This window comes from Athene noctua, chromosome 3 (genome assembly GCF_965140245.1).
Source record: "Athene noctua chromosome 3, bAthNoc1.hap1.1, whole genome shotgun sequence".
Taxonomy (NCBI): Eukaryota; Metazoa; Chordata; class Aves; order Strigiformes; family Strigidae; genus Athene; species Athene noctua.
In genome coordinates, this window is record NC_134039.1 from 87701207 (window position 1) to 87720207 (window position 19001).

Consider the following 19001-nt stretch of genomic DNA (forward strand, 5'->3'; position numbering starts at 1 on the left):
GGGGCAGGCAGGGTGGTCCATGGGGCAGGCAGGGTCAATGGGGCAGGGTCCATGGCACAGGCAGGGTCTGTGGCACAGGCAGGGTGGTCCATGGGGCAGGCAGGGTGGTCCATGGGGCAGGCAGGGTCCACCCTCAGACCCTGCAGCAGAGGGGGGGGTCTGTCCCGCACTGTCCCTTGTCCCTCGCCCAGCACCTTTAGCAGAGGGGGAGGCTGCGGCCCCAGCCCCAGCAGCTCCTTTCCCCCAGCCCGGCAGGGCGGGTGTCACCCGGCCCCCAGACCCTCGGTACAATTTACCCGTTTTGGCCCGGCCGTTCAGGGCCAAGCAGGTGTGGTGACACCCGGGCCACGCTGCGCCCAGAGGGGACAAACCCTTGGCCGGCACCGAGCCCCGCAGCCCCACGGCAGCTCCGCGTTTCCCAGGGCCCCGATGGCTTTGCCCCTCGCCCCGGGGACTCCAGGAGGCACAAGTTCACAGACGAGGTGTCCCGGCAGCGACAACCCCCCAAGTGCTCCCGTCGCAGTCGGGTACCAGCACCCAGAGGCGAGAGGGGGTTTGGGGGTGCAGCGAAAGGAGCTCGGCGCAGGGGGAGGCGGGGGGGTGGGACAGGCAGGCAGCGTCCCCGCGCAGTCCCCACGGTCCCCGAGCACGTGGCGGCAGGCGGAGGAGCCGGGTGGGCTGCGGGTGCCAGCGAGGGACGCGCACCATCCCCTTGCAGCACGTCTTCAAATGTCTAGCGACTAAACAGAGATCTCCAGCAGCCGGCGGGGGGGAATATTCATGATGACTCCGCGCACGGCGCTGGGAGAGGTGCCTGGAGGGAGGTGTTAACACAGCTGAAATGCCCGAGTGATGCAAAGGGGGGTGCTGGGGGAGGCACGGAGCAGAGCTCCAGCAATCCTCCCCCACTGCGCAGAGCCAGGCCTCTGTCAGGCTCCCGGCTGGAGGGATAAAAGCTGAGCCCTGACCCGCAGGAAAGCAGGAGGAGGAGCGAGGCAGCGGGGCGAGGACTGAGCCTTGGGCTGGCTCTTGACACGAGAGATTCCCTCTCCTGCCTCCAGCCCAACGCCGCAGCGGGTCCACGCCACGATGGAGGTGCTGGGACCCCTTCACCGCCGCGGGGAGCGGGGCGGGGGTACCCCGCCAGCCAGCTGAGGCGATGCTGGCTCCGTGGCAATGTCCTTGAGCCAAGGTGTGCCCCGGCCGTGCCCTCCAGCATCCCCTCGTGCACCCCACGGCGCCCAGGGGAGAGCCCAGCGCTCACGGGGTGGGATATGGGGTGCGGAGGCAGAGCCCCACCGCAGCCGTGCCGGGCGCTGAACTCAACCTCCTCGCAGGCTCTGGCTGCCTCCCAGATGGAGCAGAGGGAGGAAAAAATTAAGTCTTCACAGAGGCAGGTTCATCACATACCTAAAATCACGGGCTTAAGTTTCCCGAGGCACAAGGGTGCTGTTGCTAGGCAGGACGTTAATTGCACAGTTCAGCAATGTGGCAGAATTGCACAGCTCCTCTCTAATTTAGTGCAATTTAACCATCAATAGAGGCTTCGCAGTAGCTTCCTGATGAGATCAAAAGGTCGAAGCTTCATTCTCCCATCAGCATTTTTCACGCTCACCCAGCAGACCGAGAAATGTTGGCCACAGCCTTGGCGCAGCACCGGCCGTGCCGAGGAGCCGGGCGGGACGCCGGGTCTGCCCCTTGCTGCGCCGACACGGGAGGTGATGAAACCTCTGAGCAGAGAGCAGCCTCCGGAGAGCACGAGGCAAAAGCCAACAAGAGCAAGAGGCAAAAGCCAATAAGAGCACGACGCAAAAGCCAACGAGAGCACGAGGCAAAACCCAATGAGAGCAAGAGGCAAAACCCAACAAGAGCCGAGGCAAAACCCAACGAGAGCGTCGGCCTCCCAAGCGTGAGCTGGCAGATGCCTGGATCCTCCTCAAAGCATTGGTGTCAAACACCTGGCACTTCTGCTGGGTCAGAAGAATTACAACACTTAAATGTTTAAGTTGCCTGGGAAGTAGTTTAGTACAGCCCGATCTTCAGGGCTTATTACTTACGTGGCATCAATAAGACCAAGCACTTAAGGGCCGCCGCTATTCACAGAGCATATGGTTTGGAGCCGCATCTCCCTCCCGGCTGCATCTTCCTCCCGGCGACACGAGCCCCGGAGCCCGTTAGCTCTTGCCTGCGGTGGCAGAGCTGTTGTCTGGTAGAGAAGCTGCTCCACAATTGCCAGCATGCTCCTGCCCGTTGCCACAAAGCGGCCCCAGCCCTGGCTCCGTGGCTGGCCGGCTGCCCACAGCCCATCACCGGCCCGGCCGCTGCTCCTCTGCGCTGCCGCCACCTGCTTTACCGCTTCAGTTTTGGTTTTTTTTTTTCCTTTTCTTTTTTGCTGCTGAGCTTTTGCTCTCTAAGCTGTGAGCAATTTCCCGGGATGCCAGAGGCTGTAAACCATGCAGGAACCCAGCTGTGCCAGCTCACAAATTAATCCAGCCCGGATCAGGCCTCGTCCCTGGCCCTGACACGTCCCCCGGGAGCCAGGCTCTGGCTGCGCCATCGCGCGTTTGCCGTCAGCCAGGAGAAAGGAAACCCCCCTGCGATAAAACCACGGTGTTTTCCCAGGGCTCTAGACCTGCCCAAAGCCCCCCAAAAGCCAGGATTTAGCACCCTGCGCTGTCGGGAGCTGTGTCTCACCAACCCGCAGTCCTGGGTCAAACACCAAACCATTGCTTTCCGACCGTGGAAAGACGTAGGGAGAAGGGAGAGCGGAACGGGGGAGAGAGGTGCAAGCTCATCAGTTTTACACTAGAAGAAACACGCTGCCCGGAGGGCAGAAAACAGGTTGCAAGAACATGCTGACTTCGTATGTCTTCTCCCTGGAAGCTACTGCAGCCACTATTAAATATTGATCGGGGAACTCCAGTGCCCCCACTTTCTGCGCCCGCCTCTCCCCAGACGCACCTCTCCTCTGCCAATATTTAGAAGAGGTTAAGGCCGGATGCCCGAGCACTTAAAATTTTCCGCCGCGCTGCTCCGCCGGCGTGGCAGCGCTCACCGCCCGCCCCGTCCGCGCCCGCAATCAGTTCTGTTACACAATACATGGATGAGCTACAACGATCCTTGTAACGGTAATTTAGCGGAGATGAGACACTGATGAGTTCACGGGTTTGCTTCTCATTAATCTTTTATGCTCGTTGAGCGCGGTGCGCTTTTTGTAGTACAAACCCTGCTCGACAAATAGGGAAAGAAAATCCTCTCTCCACGCAGACCCCACCGCGGCGGAGCTGTACGGCGTCGCTCCCCCGGCACGGCTTGGCCACGCTGGCCTTGAATTTAGCTCTGGCCCAGAGGTCCCGGCCAGTTGGGCATGAGCCACAGGCTGGGACCATCCTCATCAAGCTGAGGGGGACAATGGTGACAAGTCGAGGTCCCCAGGGAGTGAGGCTGAGCTGGCTGGTCCCCTCCAAGGCTGGTTGCTGTAGGTCATCCGTTCTTAGAAGGATGAAGGCACCAAGAACAGCCCAAAGAAACAGGAGAAGCTGGCAGAGGGGTGTTAAGCCGAGGAAACGAGGGACCCTCCTTGGAAGGGATGGCTACTTGGTCTTATAGCCAAGGAGCCAGCGCCAGGCCCCGAGGGAATGGCCTCAAGCTGCCCAGGGCAGGGTCAGGCTGGCTCTGAGGAAGGATTTCTGTGCAGAAGGGGCTGTTGGGCCTTGGAATGGGCTGCCCAGGGCAGGGGGGAGTCCCCGGGATCCCTGGAGGGGTTGAAGAGTCGGGCTGAGCCAGCGCTGAGGGACCTGGGGGAGTTGGGAACGGTCAGGGGGAGGGTCATGGTGGGGCTGGAGGAGCTTCAGGGGCTTTTCCAACCCAGATAGTTCTGGGATTCTGTGAATTTCTAACCCTGTTTAAGATTTGGGAAATGAGCTGTTCAGGATCTGGGTTTCTCACAGTCGCAGCTGCTTTATCCCTAGAAATGAGCTTTTTTCTTCCAGCGCTGTGACACCTCGGGGTACCCGATGGCGCGCGGGTCTCGCTGGCAGAGCCTCGGGCGCCTGTGGGTGCCTCGTCCTGCCCGGCCCCCTCGGAGGGAGCCGCGCTCGCCGAGGGCTGCTCGACAGATGGTTTGCAGGTGCCCGCCTGGTGCTTTTCTGCAGCGAGCCGGATTTTGGAGAGAGGGCGGCTGCGCTCGGCTTGGCAGAAGTTTCGACGTTAGCTGTGAACGCGGATCCATTCCTCCTGTCCCTGCAGAGGCTCTTCTGGCATCCTCTGCTCGGCGGGTTCTGGGGAGCGCGGGCGATGCCGCCGGCCCTGCCAGGGGAGGCGGCGCTGCGGCACGGCTGGCCGCGTCCCCCCGGCGCGGCCGGGAGCTGGGCGGAGGCTGCTGGGAGGTGCCGCTGGCCGGGGAGCGCAGCGCTCGGGGCTCTTTGCAAAGCCCCCCGGCGCTGTTTGGGTGACGGCACAAGTTTTCAGCGGTCGCGATGCCGATGGCGAGGCAACCCGGGCTTCCCCAGTGCCGACATCAAGGAGCCGCTCCCTTCCCTGGCTCATCACCCCCAGCCCCTCGACGGTTCGGGAGTGGCAGCAGCTCCACCGGAGCAGCACCGGAGCTGGGGCTCGGGTGATTTTCCCCCGTGGTGCCCACGGCGCCTGACAGCACGTGTCCCTCACAGGCCGCCTGCTCCTGCCCTGCCTGCACATCCTCTGGCGGGACCCCTGGCGCAGCTTGAGGCCATTCCCTCGGGGCCTGGCGCTGGCTCCTTGGCTCCAGAGACTCATCCCCCCTCTCTGCCCCCTCCTGGCAGGGAGTTGCAGAGGGCCAGGAGGTCTCCCCTCAGCCTCCTCTTCTCCAGACTGAACCCCCCCAGTTCCCCCAGCCGCTCCCCAGCAGACCTGTGCTCCAGACCCTGCCCCAGCTCCGTTGCCCTCCTCTGGCCACGCTCGAGTCATTCAATGGCCTTTTTGGGGTGAGGGGCCCAAACTCATCACAAAGAGCATCAAAACCAGCAGCTCGGAGCATCCAGGCTGCCCTTGAGCTCAGAATCCATCCCCTGCCCCTCCTCGGCGGTGCCAGGCTGGCACACGCTGGGCAGGTCATTGCTACAAGGCGCTTCCATTTCCCCATAAATATCCTGGCAATCCGCAAGCGTCAGGGAAAGGAGCAGAGAGGAAGTACTGCTGTTTGATGGCGTTTGGGTAAAATACGGCGCTTTCTAAAATCTGCTGGAGCGTGCTGGAGAGCCGGCGGGTAGAACGATGAGGAGCAGAGCCGCGGTGCTGCCAGGGCCACCGTCCACCACCCGCCCGGCGGCCGGCGCTCTGCCTTCACCCGGGCTCGGCCCTGCCCGGCGGCGAGGGGGTGGTGAGGGTCACTGGGCTGCAACATGGATCAGACACGAGATTCAAGGTGTAGGAAAAGCCTGAAATACCGGCGGATTGAAGTCAAACCCCGTGTCAGGAGCACCAACCTTCCGGCAACCTTCGTGCCCGGCTGGACGGACAAACGGCCGTGGCCGTGTGTATTATTTTTTTTCCCAGCGTCACCCCTCAGCCTTGAGCTCCAGGGGAAGCGGGAGCCCGTGTGCCCTGCCCTGCCAGACCCGGCCTCCCAGAGCCCAGCTGGTTGGTTCCCCCGGCCCCAGGCTGGGAACAAGGACCCTCTGTGGGTGCCGGCTCCGGCTCTCTGGAGGCTGGCAAGTGCGGGGGCTGGCTAATCCCTCATCTGCTCGCAGCCCAACGGGAGCCAGCAGTTCCCTGCCTTTGGAAACATACCCGAAAGCCAAGGAACCCGCGCAGAGGAAAAAAAAAAAAAAAATCCAAGCCCAAATCTGTTATTTCTTCTTCTGAAGCCATTTCCAGCTTCGCTCTGTTCCCAGATTTCTGTTTGCGGCAGCGCCTGCTCCCCAAGTTTACCCGGTGCAGTGACAGCCCTGACACTCGTGTCAGCTTCACGCTTTGCTCGCCGCACCAAACGCTCTCCCAGCAGCTGGAGCGGGCTCAGCACCGGGGTCTCACCCTCTGCTGACCCTCTGCCCCGAGGCTGGAAGAACCCAAAGATGCCCCAGAGCCCTCCCCAGCACCCCCTCCCCAGCGCTGGTGCGGTGCAGGCAGACAGGCCTGAGCCACCATCCACTATAAACAAAAAAAACAGATAACCTCGGCTTTGTGCCCTCACAAAACGCAGCTGGAAGGTGCCCCGGGGCAACCAGATGCTCCTTAAAGCAATCCCCTCACCGCGCTATTAACCTTCTCTCCGGCGCGCAGGGACCTTCGAGTCCCGGAGCAGCGGCACAGCCAGGGAAGGAGCCGGGATGTCTCCGCTCCCGACCCCCTTTCCACCTCCTCCCTCCGCTCCCAGGGCCACGGAGGGCCCCTGGTGCTGCCGAAGCCCCGAGCCCCCCCGGCAGCAATCACACCCCCCCCCCACTGCGGCCAGGAGAGACCCTGCCCCACTTCCAGACTTTGAAAAAGCCCCAACCCTGCACCAGGGTGGTTTCAGCCCTGTTTTTTCTCTTCAAACCAGGGTCCATGTGTTTGAGTCTCCCACTCCAAGAGTTTTACCAATTAAGATATCATTTTAGATAAATTGGGGGATTGGAGCAGATTTCTGCTGCTGCTGCATCAATCGGGCAAACGCAGCTTGCTAGAGCAGAGCCGCTAACAAGGATCTGTAATTGAGCTGTCCGAGGGAGGGAATTTCTGATTGAAAAACCAAAGCTGAAACCTCCCGAACCCCGGGAACAGTGCTGGCACGGAGAGCCAGGCAAGCCCCGATCCCTGAGCCGGAACCACCGCTCGCAGATCCGGCACCTGGGGGCCCCTCGCCGGGGCTTCGCTCTTCCTCCTGCCCTTCCTCCCGTCCCACGGAAACCCACGGACGGGGCTCGGCCCTCGGTCGCATCCGACACACCGACAACACGCCTGGGCAGGGCCAGATCCATCCCCGAGACGGACAGACCCCAAACCCCACTGCAGGGTACGAGGGACCCCAAAACCTACCGCGGGGTGTGAGGGACCCCGAACCCCACCGTGGGGTACGAGGGACCCCAAATTCCACCGTGGCGTACAAGGGACGAGCGGTGCCGGGCACCGGAGCAATGGGCATGACCCGCAGCGACAGGGAAAGGCTTCCCAGCGCCCGGAGACGCCCCACTCACCCCAAAGCTTGGAGCACCCCATGTTTTGAACCTCAGTTGTGTGGTGAAACAAGCTCATGCTTCAAGACTACGGGCTTAAACGCGGCAGAAACCGGCCTCAGCGCCAGCTCAGCCTAGCAAAGTCCCGGCGGTTTCAGCGGAGGCGAGCGCAGCACCAGCCGCAGGGAGCGCGGGGTACGGCCACAGCCCGGCCAGTCGCTCAGGGCCGGGGGAAGGATTAAACCCTCGGCTTTCGGTGCTGCCTCCTGCCCCGAGAGGCTGCCCCGAACCCTGGGGGCTGCTTCAGCGAGGGGCTCCGGCCACCCCCGGCAGACCCCGCACCTGCGCGGCGGCGGGAGCTGCATCCTCATCCGAATACACATGTTCCTCGACAGAGACGAGCGATAGAGATGTTAAATGCTATCAGCTCCTGCTCTCAGGATTCATTGCGCGCCGGGTGATGAAGGCGGGAGATGAAAGGCTGTAGGATTTTATTACGCTAAATTTTCGGTTTGTCATTTCCCATCTCCTCGATCAGGTGCCTCGGGACCAATTTGTGCTCGGCGGGATGGAGACGGAGCTCCCCGGCGGCGCCGCGTTATCTCCGCGCTACCTACGAGGGTGGGTGCGTGGCCGGCCCTGAGCCGCCAGCCCCACACGCTGCACCTCACGGCTGCACCCTTCCACAACAGCCCCACATCAACCCAGAACACAGATTATATATATTTTTATATATATACACACATGGCTTGAGCTCAGGCTCCATCTTTGCAAGGGCAACTAGAACTGGAGTCTCCCACCCTGAGCCCCCCAGTGCAGAAACTTCCAGACCAAGGGGCTGGAGCAGGATTAAAGGGTCCCCAGGCACCAAGGTGGGGAGGGGGGAAGGGGGCTCGGGGGCTGAAAGCAGCCCCACACAATCACCAGCTCAGGGATGGGGGCAGGGGGCACACGGTTGAGCAAGGGGACCAGTGTGTCTGGCTAAGGCTTTTTTGGTTGGTTGTTGGGTTTTTTGATGGTTTTGTTTCATTTTTTTTTTCTCAAACTAATGATCTGGAAGGGGGTGCGTGTGTGTGTGTGTAACATTTCATTAATTGCGTTCACAGGTAATTAAGCAACCACATAAGCAGAGCCAGAGATGAAAACGCAGCAGGGCCTAAAGGATAAAACCCAGAAAGGAAGAACTGAGGTTTAACTGGGGCACCCACAAACTAGAGTGGCCGAACGTGCCCCGGCACGGTGCAAGGGCACCCAGAGGCAGAGCTGGGCCAACCACGAAGGGCCAGAGAGCTCGTTCCAGTGCCAGCACCCAAACCCCTCCTGCTCTGGGGAGCCTGCAGCAGGCCAAGAGCCCAACTGTGTATTTTCTGAACCTCAGCAGGCTCCGGAACGCTGGCTGCTCCAGCTCTTGGAGGAGGAGGAGGAGGAAGGAGAGGAGGAAGATGGAAGCAGCTCTCGCTGGTGATTTCACAACACTGGAGAGTTTGGCAGCAGGATCCGGCCCTGGCCAAGGCGGGATGTAACCTAACGGCGCAGAGGTTTCCAAGCGCCGAGACAACGGGGTCCCCCAACAGGGACACCAGACACACACCAGTGACTTTGGGGTGTTGGGGCATCCGCAGTGAGACCGCAGAGCTCAGCGTGGGGGGAAGGACCCAGGGTTTGGGCACCCCCCAGGCCCGGCAGCTCCCAGCAGGCAGGGAGAAGGCACCCGCCCGTGTGCCAGGGCCACGGCACCGAAGCAAGCGAAGGATTTTGCCAGGGGAGGGGGGCAGCTGCTTTTCTGTGGTCTCCTTGGAGACCGTGACCACGTCGCCAAGAAACATCGTTCCTCCTGGCAGTGCTGGCAGGCACGAGGGAGCAGGTCCCCCCCCTCCACCGCCAGCACCGGTGGCCGTTTGACAGCCGCCCCGTGCCCTCCCCACCACGCGAGCGTGCGCTCGGCTCGTGGCGGCTCCCGGCCACCCGGCACCAGAGAAACAGTGGGAGGAAAGGGGCTAATCTGGGAAGTTATTCATAATTCAGTGTGTACAAAACAAGGCGGCGTCCTAGGAGGGAGGAATTTCCAAACTCCTGTTCCCCAGCAACCCGGGCTCTGCCCTTGCGCCCACCGACAGCTCGGGGAGCCGCGGCATGCGGTGCAGTCGCCTGCCAGCGCAGCGAGGCCAACCCGAGCCGGCGCTCAGAGCATCTGTGCCGTTTGGGGGTGAAAAAAACAACAAAAAAAAACCAGCCCTGGAAAAGGCAGCTTTCGCATAATCCTGAGCGAAGGTTGGTTTTTTGCTCCCAGCTGGAAAGCCCTGCTCTCGCTCGCGGGCGGGAGCGCTCCTCGCCAGCTCAAGAGGCGCGGGATGAGGAGGAGGCTTCTGCCAGGAACAATGCGGGTGCTCGGCAGGGGTCTCAGCAGCTCTCGAGTGCATTAAAAATAAAAGAAAGAAGCAGCAAGCAGATAAATCCCTCCTTTTGGATAGTTTTAGATGGAAGCCGGGCTCCTGGGCCCGCACCGCAGATCACAGCCCTGCCGGGAAGTACCGGCTGCCCCCGCCGCCACCCGCTCCGCGCCGAGGAAGGGGCAGGGGGATCACCCCGGCGTGCAGGGTCCCTTTGAGCAGAGGTGGAGGGGACTCAGCGTGTGACCCGCAGAGCTGATTTGGGGCGCTTTCATGTCACTGCCGAGCACAGGGCTGGCACGCAAGATGCTCAAACCAAGCACGGCGGAGACCAAACTGTGCACGAACAACGCGGTGTTTTGCACAGGCTTCAGTCTTTGGGATTTCTCCATCAGAGACAGAGCCCGGCGTCCCTGCGAGCCAGAGGACAGAGCAGCCCGCTCATCCCGGAGGCGGCGAGAGGGAGGGAAGCGCTCCCCGACCCCGCGGCAGAGGGGAGAGACGCTCGGAGGGGAGGGATGCTCGGGGCGGCACAGCCGAGCGCCTCGCTGAGGGGCACAGCGGGGAGGGAAAGGAAAAGCAAAGGGGTTTGCACACTTTGTGGGGCCTCCAGCAGCCCTGCGGCCTCGGCGTTGCGAAGGACACGAGGGTGCTGAGCAGCATCTCCACCGCTGCCCGTGGGGACGTGTCACCCATCCGTCAGCGTGTCCCACCACACATCACCCCATGCCCTGGAAGCGGGGCTCTCCCACCTCCCCACAGCGGAGAGCAGCAATGACGGCCGTAATACAGCAGGGGAAACTGAGGCAGGGGATGAGGGAGGCATCGGGCTCCCTGCAGCACACTCAACCCCCCCCCGCCCCCCGAGGACTCCTCATCCTGCCAGATGGGGCTCCCCGAGAAGAAAAACAGGGATACACAGCGACAGGGGTGTCTGCCCAGATAGAAAAAGAGCCCCCCAGGGAGGGGGACCAGCAGAGATGGTCCCAGCACAGCCCCCTCCCCACCCACCACCCCCCAGGGCCACCGCACGTCCCCACGGTCACCTGTGTGCTGTCCCCCTCCAGCCGGGGGGGTCGGATGCTCGACAGGTGAATGGTTTTGTGGTCCCCAGAGTTCAGCTTCACCACGATGGCATCAGCGTTCAGCACCTGCATCACCTGGGGAGGGAGAGAGGCCGAGGTGAGCGCTGTGCTCATGGGCAGGGTGGCCCCCAGGGCAGCGTCCTGCCGGCACCACGAGCTGGCACCCACCCTGGGTTTGGCCCCCAGCACAGGGTGAGCGACTCCGACCCCAACCCGGGTGCCCAGTGGGTCACTGAAGCAAACATAGTTTGCTGGCATGTCAGAGAATCCCAGAACCATCTGGGCTGGAAAAGCCCTCGCAGCTCCTCCAGCCCCACCATGACCCTCCCCCTGAGCGTTCCCAACTCCCCCAGATCCCTCAGCGCTGGCTCAGCCCGACTCTTCAACCCTCCAGGGATCCCGGGGACTCCCCCCTGCCCTGGGCAGCCCATTCCCCGAGCCCAGGGCTCAGATCCCTTCCCTGTCCCTGCTGGCCACGCCAGTGCTGACACAAGCCAGGATGCCGTTGCCCTCCTTGGCCCCCTGGGCACACTCTGGCTCATTATCACCCCCCAGTCCCTCTCTGACCGGCAGCTCTCCAGCCACTCCTCCCCAGGCCTGTAGCCCTGCTGGGGGTTGTTGTGGCCCAAGGGCAGCCCCCGGCATTTGCGCTTGGTGAAACTCCCCCAGCTGGGCTCAGCCCATGGCTCCAGCCTGGCCAGGTCTCTCTGCAGCCTCCCCACCCTCGAGCAGACCAACACTCCCACCCAACTGGGTGTCGTCTGCAAACTGACTGAGGGTGCCCTTGATCCCCTTGTCCAGATCACCAATAAAGATGTTAAACGGGAGTGGCCCCAACACCCAGCCCTGGGGACACCATTTGGGACCGGCACCAGCCAGATTTAACTCTGTTCACAAAGTGGTGTCCCTGCCCCGGCTCTCCCAGCCCGAGGAGCCCAGCACTGGTCAGAGCCCTGCAAGGTCCCCCCGGACAGTGACGCCGCAGCCCACCAGCACATCACCCGTCCTTTGCTGGGGCTCAGCCCCTCCAGGGCTTCACACCAAAATAAAACCGGAGCACGGACTGGACCAGGGACGATGGATGAGCGTGTGTAGAGGAGGGAGCGAGCTCGGCCCACGGCAGAGGCTCTTCCACCCCACATCCGGCTGGTGCTTCTCCACACACCCAGGGAGCAAATTAATTAAAAAACTGGCAGCAAAGGCAGGCAGGCCTGTGCAGGCAGGACAGCGGGCTCAGGGCATGCTGCTGTCATCTGCTCAGTTTACATTAAACGTCACTCTCCAGCCCGGACCGGGCAGAGCAGGACAAAGCACCCAGGGACGGACCTTCCCCTGCCCTCTCCCAGCGCAAAGCCAGTCCTCCCAGTGCAAAATGTTCCCGTTGTGGCTCATCGTGATGAGCCCAGAGAGCACAGCCCCACACATCCCCTCTTCCTGAGCCAAGCTCAGGGGGAAGCAGAGGGAGGAGGAGGGCACAGACTTGCTCCACTTGCAGCACTTTGTGCCCCAGCAAGCACATCAGTCCCTCAGAACGTGCTTAGCCAAAGGGATAAGGGGATTCTAGGAATAAAAATTAAAGCAGATGCCGAGGATTGCCAGCGCTCTGCTTGGCACAGCACCCCCCCACCCCGGGGACATCCCTCCCCAGGGATTCAGCCCCTCCTGGGACCCACATCCTTCTCCTCTCGCGGGCAGAGCCCAGCCCGCAGCGCTCTGTGCTAAGCGGAGCCATCAAACCTCATGCTTCAGGGCTGCTGAGGCGGGGGGGTCCTGGCTGGGACCCCAGTGGCGCGTTGGGCATCTCTCCCTTCCCTCTCACTTTGAAAAAAAAAAAAAAAAAATGTGAAGATAAACCGCAGGCAGGGAGGCCACGGGTCAGATCCGGGCGCTACGCCGCGCACTCGCCCCCCGCGCCCAGATTTCATCTGCTCTCTGTCCCCCGCCGGCCTCCCGCCACCCGCACAGCCCCGGCTCCACGCAGGAGCCAGCAACTGGCCTCGGGGGCCTTGCCAAGCCCCTCCGGCCCCGAGCAGCCCGTTCCTGGCAGAATTAACTGGCGGGGCCCTTGGTCAGGCTGGCCGGGCTGCGGGGGATGCTGCAGGGCGGGGTGCTGCCGGCTGGGGCACCCAGGGGCTGCGAGTCCAGGGCAGGGCACCCACTGCTCCTCTCCCCAAATCGGGCACCCACGCCCCTCCTGGGGCACATTCTGCTCTCCTTGGGCACCCACTCCCCTCCTGGGGCACCCTCTGCCCTCCTCCAGGCAGGAACTGCAGCCCCAGCTCCACAGAAGCAGCAAAAGGGGCTTTGCAGTTCCCCCACCCCAGACCCCGCGGGCAGGAGGGGACACGGTGACAGCAGCAGCCAAAGGGGAGGCTCAGCACCGCCTCGGAGCCCGTGCCATTTTTCTCACTAACCATTTCTCAGCTTGCTGGGGCTCACTTCCTTTATCCAGTATTTATTGTGGCTTCACCTGCCTCCGAAAGGCACTTTGATAAACGCAGCGAAAGGCTTTTTGTTTTTTGTTTCCCCCCCCCCCCCCCCAAAAATCCCTGCAGCTGTTTCTTGCAGAGCTCCCCTGTTCCTTCCCCAACCCCCCCCCCCCCCCATCACAGACTTCACCCCATGCTCAGGCTCCTCCAGGACTGGGTGATGCCCCTGGGGGCTCCAGAAACACCCCCTGAGCCTCCCCCCAAAGGTCCGAGTGGTGCCTTGTCGGTATTTTTCATGCAATAAATTTTTGTCGCTGCCAGCATCAACCCCACCGCTGTTTCCAATTTCCCCTGGCTTCACCCCAGCAGCTCCCCTGGGTGCTGGGGACTTGGGGGCACAGGGACATTCCCCCAGCTGCCACTGTGCCCCCCCAGCTCCCCCCAGCAGCCTGCTCGGCCCTAACGAGGGCAGCTCATTAGCTCTGGGGGGAGAGGGCTTGGGGACCGCCTGCTGCACCGAGCACCCCAGAGCCGGGAGCAAGCTCCCGCACCCCGACCTTGCAGGACAGGGACGGTGGCACTTTGGCAGCTGGTGGCCCAGCACCCAGCGAGGGGCCAGTGCTGGCCCCTCCCCAACCAGAAAACTGCTTTTTGAGGGGTTTTTGGCAATTTTTAGGACCCAGCTCAGCAGGGGAGCAGCTCCTGGGGTGGCTCTGGCAGATGCCACTGAGACTATTTGGCCATGCCGAAGGCTCTGAGTATTTTGCAAATGGAAAAAAAAAAAATTGAAAAAAATAATTAAAAAAACCCCCACCACACAGGCACAGCTCATCCACAACCGCCTCCTCCAGCCTGCAAAGCGATGCACAGCCCAGCCAGCCAGCCTGGATGCGGCCCAGGGGCTGCCCACAGAGCCCAGCGTGCCCTGGGCGAGGGGCTGCTCTCACCTGCTGCACCCCCCCAGCCCCAAACCCCCCCCGAGGGGCCCGATCCTGCCCCACAGCAGGGAGAGGGCCCGACGCAACCTGACAGCCCCATGTTACAAACAGCTTTTGGCAGAGGATTGCTTTCAGCGTGATGCATTCAACTCGAAGCAGCGCTGTCCCAAATTCCTGGGTGCTCTAAGACAAGCTGACGTAGGGAATTCAGGAGAAAGCCTCCAGCCTCTTCCCATTTTTATTCCACCGCCTTTCTCCCTACCACTCGCAGCCATCAAATCCACAATTGAGGCCAAGCTTTAATTTTTCCCCAAACCAACCCCTCCCCTCAAAGCACCGGCAGCTGACCGCGACGGCAGCAGGATCCAAAATTAGTTGGGGCCGATTTGCTGTGGTTGCTCAACGGTGCAAAGACAGGTTGGGATCTTCCTCCTCCTCCTGCCACCCCCCCTCCCCGGCAGCTCCTACGTCAGCTCTACCGCTGCAAACGAGCACCTCGGCGTTCTGCCGAGCACGGAGGCGGCTTCAGCGCCGGAGCAATCGCTGCCTGCGGGTGCTCAGACCCCTCCTCAGGGTGCTGGGAGGCCGGACGGGGGCTCACGGGGCCCCTGGGGGAGAGCGGGCACGTGCCCAGCTCCGGGTTCAGCTCTGGCACTCTGAGGTGTGTAGGCATTTGTCCTAATTTTCCCTGTCACTTACAATTCCCGGGGAAGGGGAAAAAAAAAAAAAAAAAAAAGACCAAAAATTGACACTGCAAAAACCGACAGCGCCCAGGGAGGCCGCGGCTGACGACTCCTTAAAAGCTGATTCGCACGGGCCTGCGTAAAAGAGCAGGTTTTAACCGAAGGCAGAGAAATTCTGCGTCTGCTCCCCGGGAAGCAGGGGGGCACCACGGCGGTCACAGCGTCTGGGGGCTCTTCCCGTAGAGTGGCCAAACTGCGCCAGAGCAGACCCCACACTGCGGGGTGGGGGGAACCCCGGCAGAGTGAGCGGCTGTGCCCAGAACCGGGGGGGACCCATCCTGCTCTGCCCCGGGGATCCTAAGCAGGGCACAGCCTGTACAGGGGGGTCCCCCCCCCATCTCCACAGACTCCCAAGGGCTGGAGATGCTGCTGAGCCCCAAACAGGGCACAGGCACTCCGTGGCCTCGTTGGGGGCTCGGGACGAGACACCCACCCACTGCAGCTCCCCGCCAGCATCCCAGCTCGCACACGAGCTGCTCGGCAAAATAATGGGCACCTCCGAAATGCCAGGAGCGGCCACCCGCCCCCTCCCGCGGGCCCCCGCAGGCTGCTGAGCCAGGCATGACTAACGGCCCCCGTGCCGGCTCCGGCAGCAGCCTCTGCCAGCGGCAGGGTGGCGCTTCCGAGCGTGCCAGCGCCGTCACACGGCCGCCCCGTGCCCGCAGGGTGCCGTTTCCCACCGTGATCGCAGCGCCCTGTGTAGGGACCAACCATGGTCCTTCTCCCTGGGGTGGGGTCTCCTCTCCGGCCTTCTCAGAGCCCCTGGGCTCAGCCTCTGAGCCCCGGTTGTACCCCACCCCAAGGGGAAAACCCTTCACCGCTTGGGGAAGCTGGGGGGGAAGATTGTGGGGCCCCTCCACTACCCTACCACGGGCTGTGCCCGAGCAAAGGGGCAGCTGCAGAGGAAGGGGGAATCTGAGAGCGCACGCACAAGCCAGCACCTCCCCAGCCTCAGCCCACGGGGCAGGAGCCGCCGCACAGATCCTGGCGACAGCCCCGCGGGGATGAGCTCGCTGCGCCGCCCGCGCTGCGCCGCCCAGGCTGGAGCGACCGCGAGAGCTTTGCCCTTTGCCCTCTGCCCCGGCGCTCCCCCCGCCAGCACCCTGTCGGCACCCTCTGCCCCAGCCCCCAGCACAGGCTGACTCCGCTCATCCAGCGCCACCCCGGCAGGGATGAAGCGGCTCCAAGGATGCTCCGCGGCAGGACCCCCCCCGGGCGCGGGGGTTAAACTGACTTTCCAAGAAATCCGGCTGCTGCCCTTCTCCCAGGAACCCAAGCCCCGCACCGGGTGCTGCGCTGGGTGAACCGGCAGCACCATCTAGTGGGCTGCTCCCCGGAGCTGTGCCCGGACCCCCGCGCTGTGCCTGAACCCCCATATAACCGCCCCCACCCCCCCATAGCCCCCCGCGATGCTCCTCCTGGAGCTGCGCTCTCAGAACCGCAGGCACCGCTGCAGGCGGGGCAGCCCCGGAGCTGCTCTGACCTGTGGGGGTAACGAGGCCTCGGATCTGGGCCAGCTACTGCAGGGAGGTGCTAGCCACTGGCTCTGCCCCACTGAGCCCCACGCTGGCAACCCACCGGGATGGGGGCTGCGGCCGACACCGCGCTGGGAGCGCAGGCAGAGCGGGAAGGAAAACGGCGCCGAGCCCCAGGCGCCCTGTGCAGCGGCAGGCAGGGCGAGCACATCTCTGCCAGCCCTTCCCCACACCCCATGGGCCCTTCCCCTTCACTTTGTTTCACTTTTTCCTGCCCCCAGGCCTGCCCGGGATCCCCACATTAGCTGGGGACCCCACCCTGAGGCCAAACCCTGCGGATTTTATCCACGCACACGCCGAGGCAGCCGGGGACCATCCACCCTGCTCTGCCTCCACTCACCTTGGCTACAAACTGCTTGTCCTTCTGATCCAGGTTTGCCGTGGGGGCCACGTAGTCCCTCCAGATCCTCAACTTGCGCTCTTTGGCGAACCTGGAGGGAGGGGAGGGGGGGACAAGACGGCGTGATGCAGGGACAGACGTGCCGTCCAGTGAATCGCCCGGCAAGGCCGTGGCAGAGGCAGCAGTGGCGGGGCTGGCATGGAGGGGTGAGGAGAGAAAGCATCACCCTCCCCCGCAGGAGAGCACTGGGGGTACCCCAACACAGAACCCCAGAACCACTCAGGTTGGAAAAGCCCCTCGGGATCATCGAGTCCAACCCTCAGCCCGACTCTACAAAGTTCTCCCCTACCCCACATCCCCCACAGCTCATCCCAACGGCCCTGAAACCCCCCCAGGGATGGGGACTCCCCCCTCCCTGGGCAGCCTGTTCCACTCTCGGACCACTCTTGCTGGGAAACATTTTCTCCTCCTGCCCAGCCTGACCCTCCCCTGGGGCAGTTTCCAGCCGTTCCCTCTTGTCCTGTCCCTGATCCCCTGGGAGCAGAGCCCAGCCCCAGCCTCTCTGCAATGTCCTGTCAGGAGCTGCAGAGAGGGATGAGGGCTCCCCTCAGCCTCCTCCTCCTCACACTCAACACTCCCAGCTCCTGCCCTGCCTCCTCACAGGATTGATTCTCCAGCCCTTCCCCAGCCTCGTTGCCCTCCTCTGCCCTCGCTCCAGCCCCTCCAGATCTCTCTGGGATTGAGGTGCCCAAACCTGGACACAACCCTCCAGGTGTGGCCTCACCAGTGCAGAGCACAGGGGGACTGTCACCTCCCTGCTCCTGCTGGTCACACCAGTGCTGACACGAGCCAGGAGGCCGTTGGCTTTCTTGGCCCCCAGGCACGCTGCTGGCTCCTGTTCAGCTGCTGGTCAGTGAGAACCCCCAGACCCTTCTCTCCCAGCCACCCCTCCCCAATACGTGGATGGAGGGAGAGGGGGCTGGAGTCACCCACTCAGAGCGTGGCCCCCCCCAGCACCCAGCCCCGTGGCATTGAACTCACCTTTCGGCCGCGCGCAGCTTGTCAGCACCACGGGTATAGACGGCGATGGACCAGTCCACGCAGCGGGCAAACCCCTCCTTCAGCAAGAGCTCGGTGATGTTCCCGTTCTGCGGGGAAGGGGGGCAGGCGCCTGCTCAGCCAGGGGAGCAGGGGGACACGGCCTTTCCCCCCACCAAGGAGAGCTGTCCTTCCCCCCATCCCTGCCCCGCTGTGGGGCTGGTGGGGGAGATCCCTTGCCCTGCTCAGCCCCCCCAAAGCACTGCAAGGCCTGGCCACAGCACCCAATGCCCCCCAGGGCTAGCAGAAGCCACCCCAGCACTAGCCACAGGGCTCTGCGCTGCCCAGAGGGCCTGCCACATCCACCAGTACAGAGCCCGTAACTCCCAGCCTACCCTGACCCACCGCCCCCAGACTTCACAACCAGTATCTCCAGCAAGTGATGACCAACAGTCCCACCGGGACCCTCTCCCACCCCCCTGGCCCCCGCCAGCCCCACTCGCCGGGTGCAGGATGGTGCCCAGGATGTTCTGGTTGTGGCAGCTCTCCAGGACGATCTGCACGTCCCTCTGCAACAGCCGCGACTCCGTGAAGAACTTGGCTTCGGCCGCAAACGGCTCGGGGACTTCGGGGGCATCTGCCTCCCGCTTGAATGTGGGACACTGTGGCAGAGATGGGGGGGACAGTCAGGGCACGGGCTGACCCCTGAAACTCAGCACGGGGGTGGGAAACTGCCTCAGAGGGGCCCCCAGGCCTCAGCTGTAGCTTCTGGCAGACAGGCTGGGGGCTGCACACCCTGAAGTTTTTGTGCCGTGTTGCAGCAACACGGCCCTTGACTCGCCACAGCAAACGTTGCTGGGAGCAAATCGGGGTACAGGGATCCCCCAGTGCTGGCGGCCGAGCTCTTGGGCCCACGCGCCAGCAGTCACCTTGATGCCAGCAGAGCGGGGCCAACACTCACCCTGCAACCGGCGGATCCTTGCCGGGCATCCAGAACCCTGAGCTCAGGCTGCTGCTGGGCTGGGCAGCACCAAAACCTGTTCCCATTCCCGTGGTGACACCCTGCAGTGGCTACAACCAGCCCACGAGTGGAGGGGGCACGTGGGACGGCACAACAGGCAACAAGGCAGCTGTGCCCCTGCTCCTGCCCTGCTCCTGCCACCGGGGCATTGGCAGGGGCTGGTGCCAGCCCGGCACACTCACACCAGTGCCAAACAGTGCCAAGGAGAATGGACGATGAACAGGGGTGAAAATTCACAGAATCCCAGAACCATCTGGGTTGGAAAAGCCCTTGCAGCTCCTCCAGCCCCACCATGACCCTCCCCCTGAGCGTTCCCAACTCCCCCAGATCCCTCAGCGCTGGCTCAGCC

At 63.0% G+C, this 19001-nt stretch overlaps 1 protein-coding gene across 1 annotated transcript in view; it reads right to left on the bottom strand.

Annotated features, from left to right (window-relative positions):
- SND1 (staphylococcal nuclease and tudor domain containing 1) overlaps positions 1–19001 on the bottom strand; it is a 123939-nt gene that overhangs the window by 92317 nt on the left and 12621 nt on the right. Inside the window, exons 7-10 of the mRNA XM_074903604.1 lie at positions 18135–18293; positions 17635–17741; positions 16594–16684; positions 10570–10683 (exon numbers count right to left, since the gene is read on the bottom strand). Coding sequence (XP_074759705.1) covers positions 10570–10683; positions 16594–16684; positions 17635–17741; positions 18135–18293 — 471 coding nt within the window. The remainder of the gene's footprint in view (positions 1–10569; positions 10684–16593; positions 16685–17634; positions 17742–18134; positions 18294–19001) is intronic.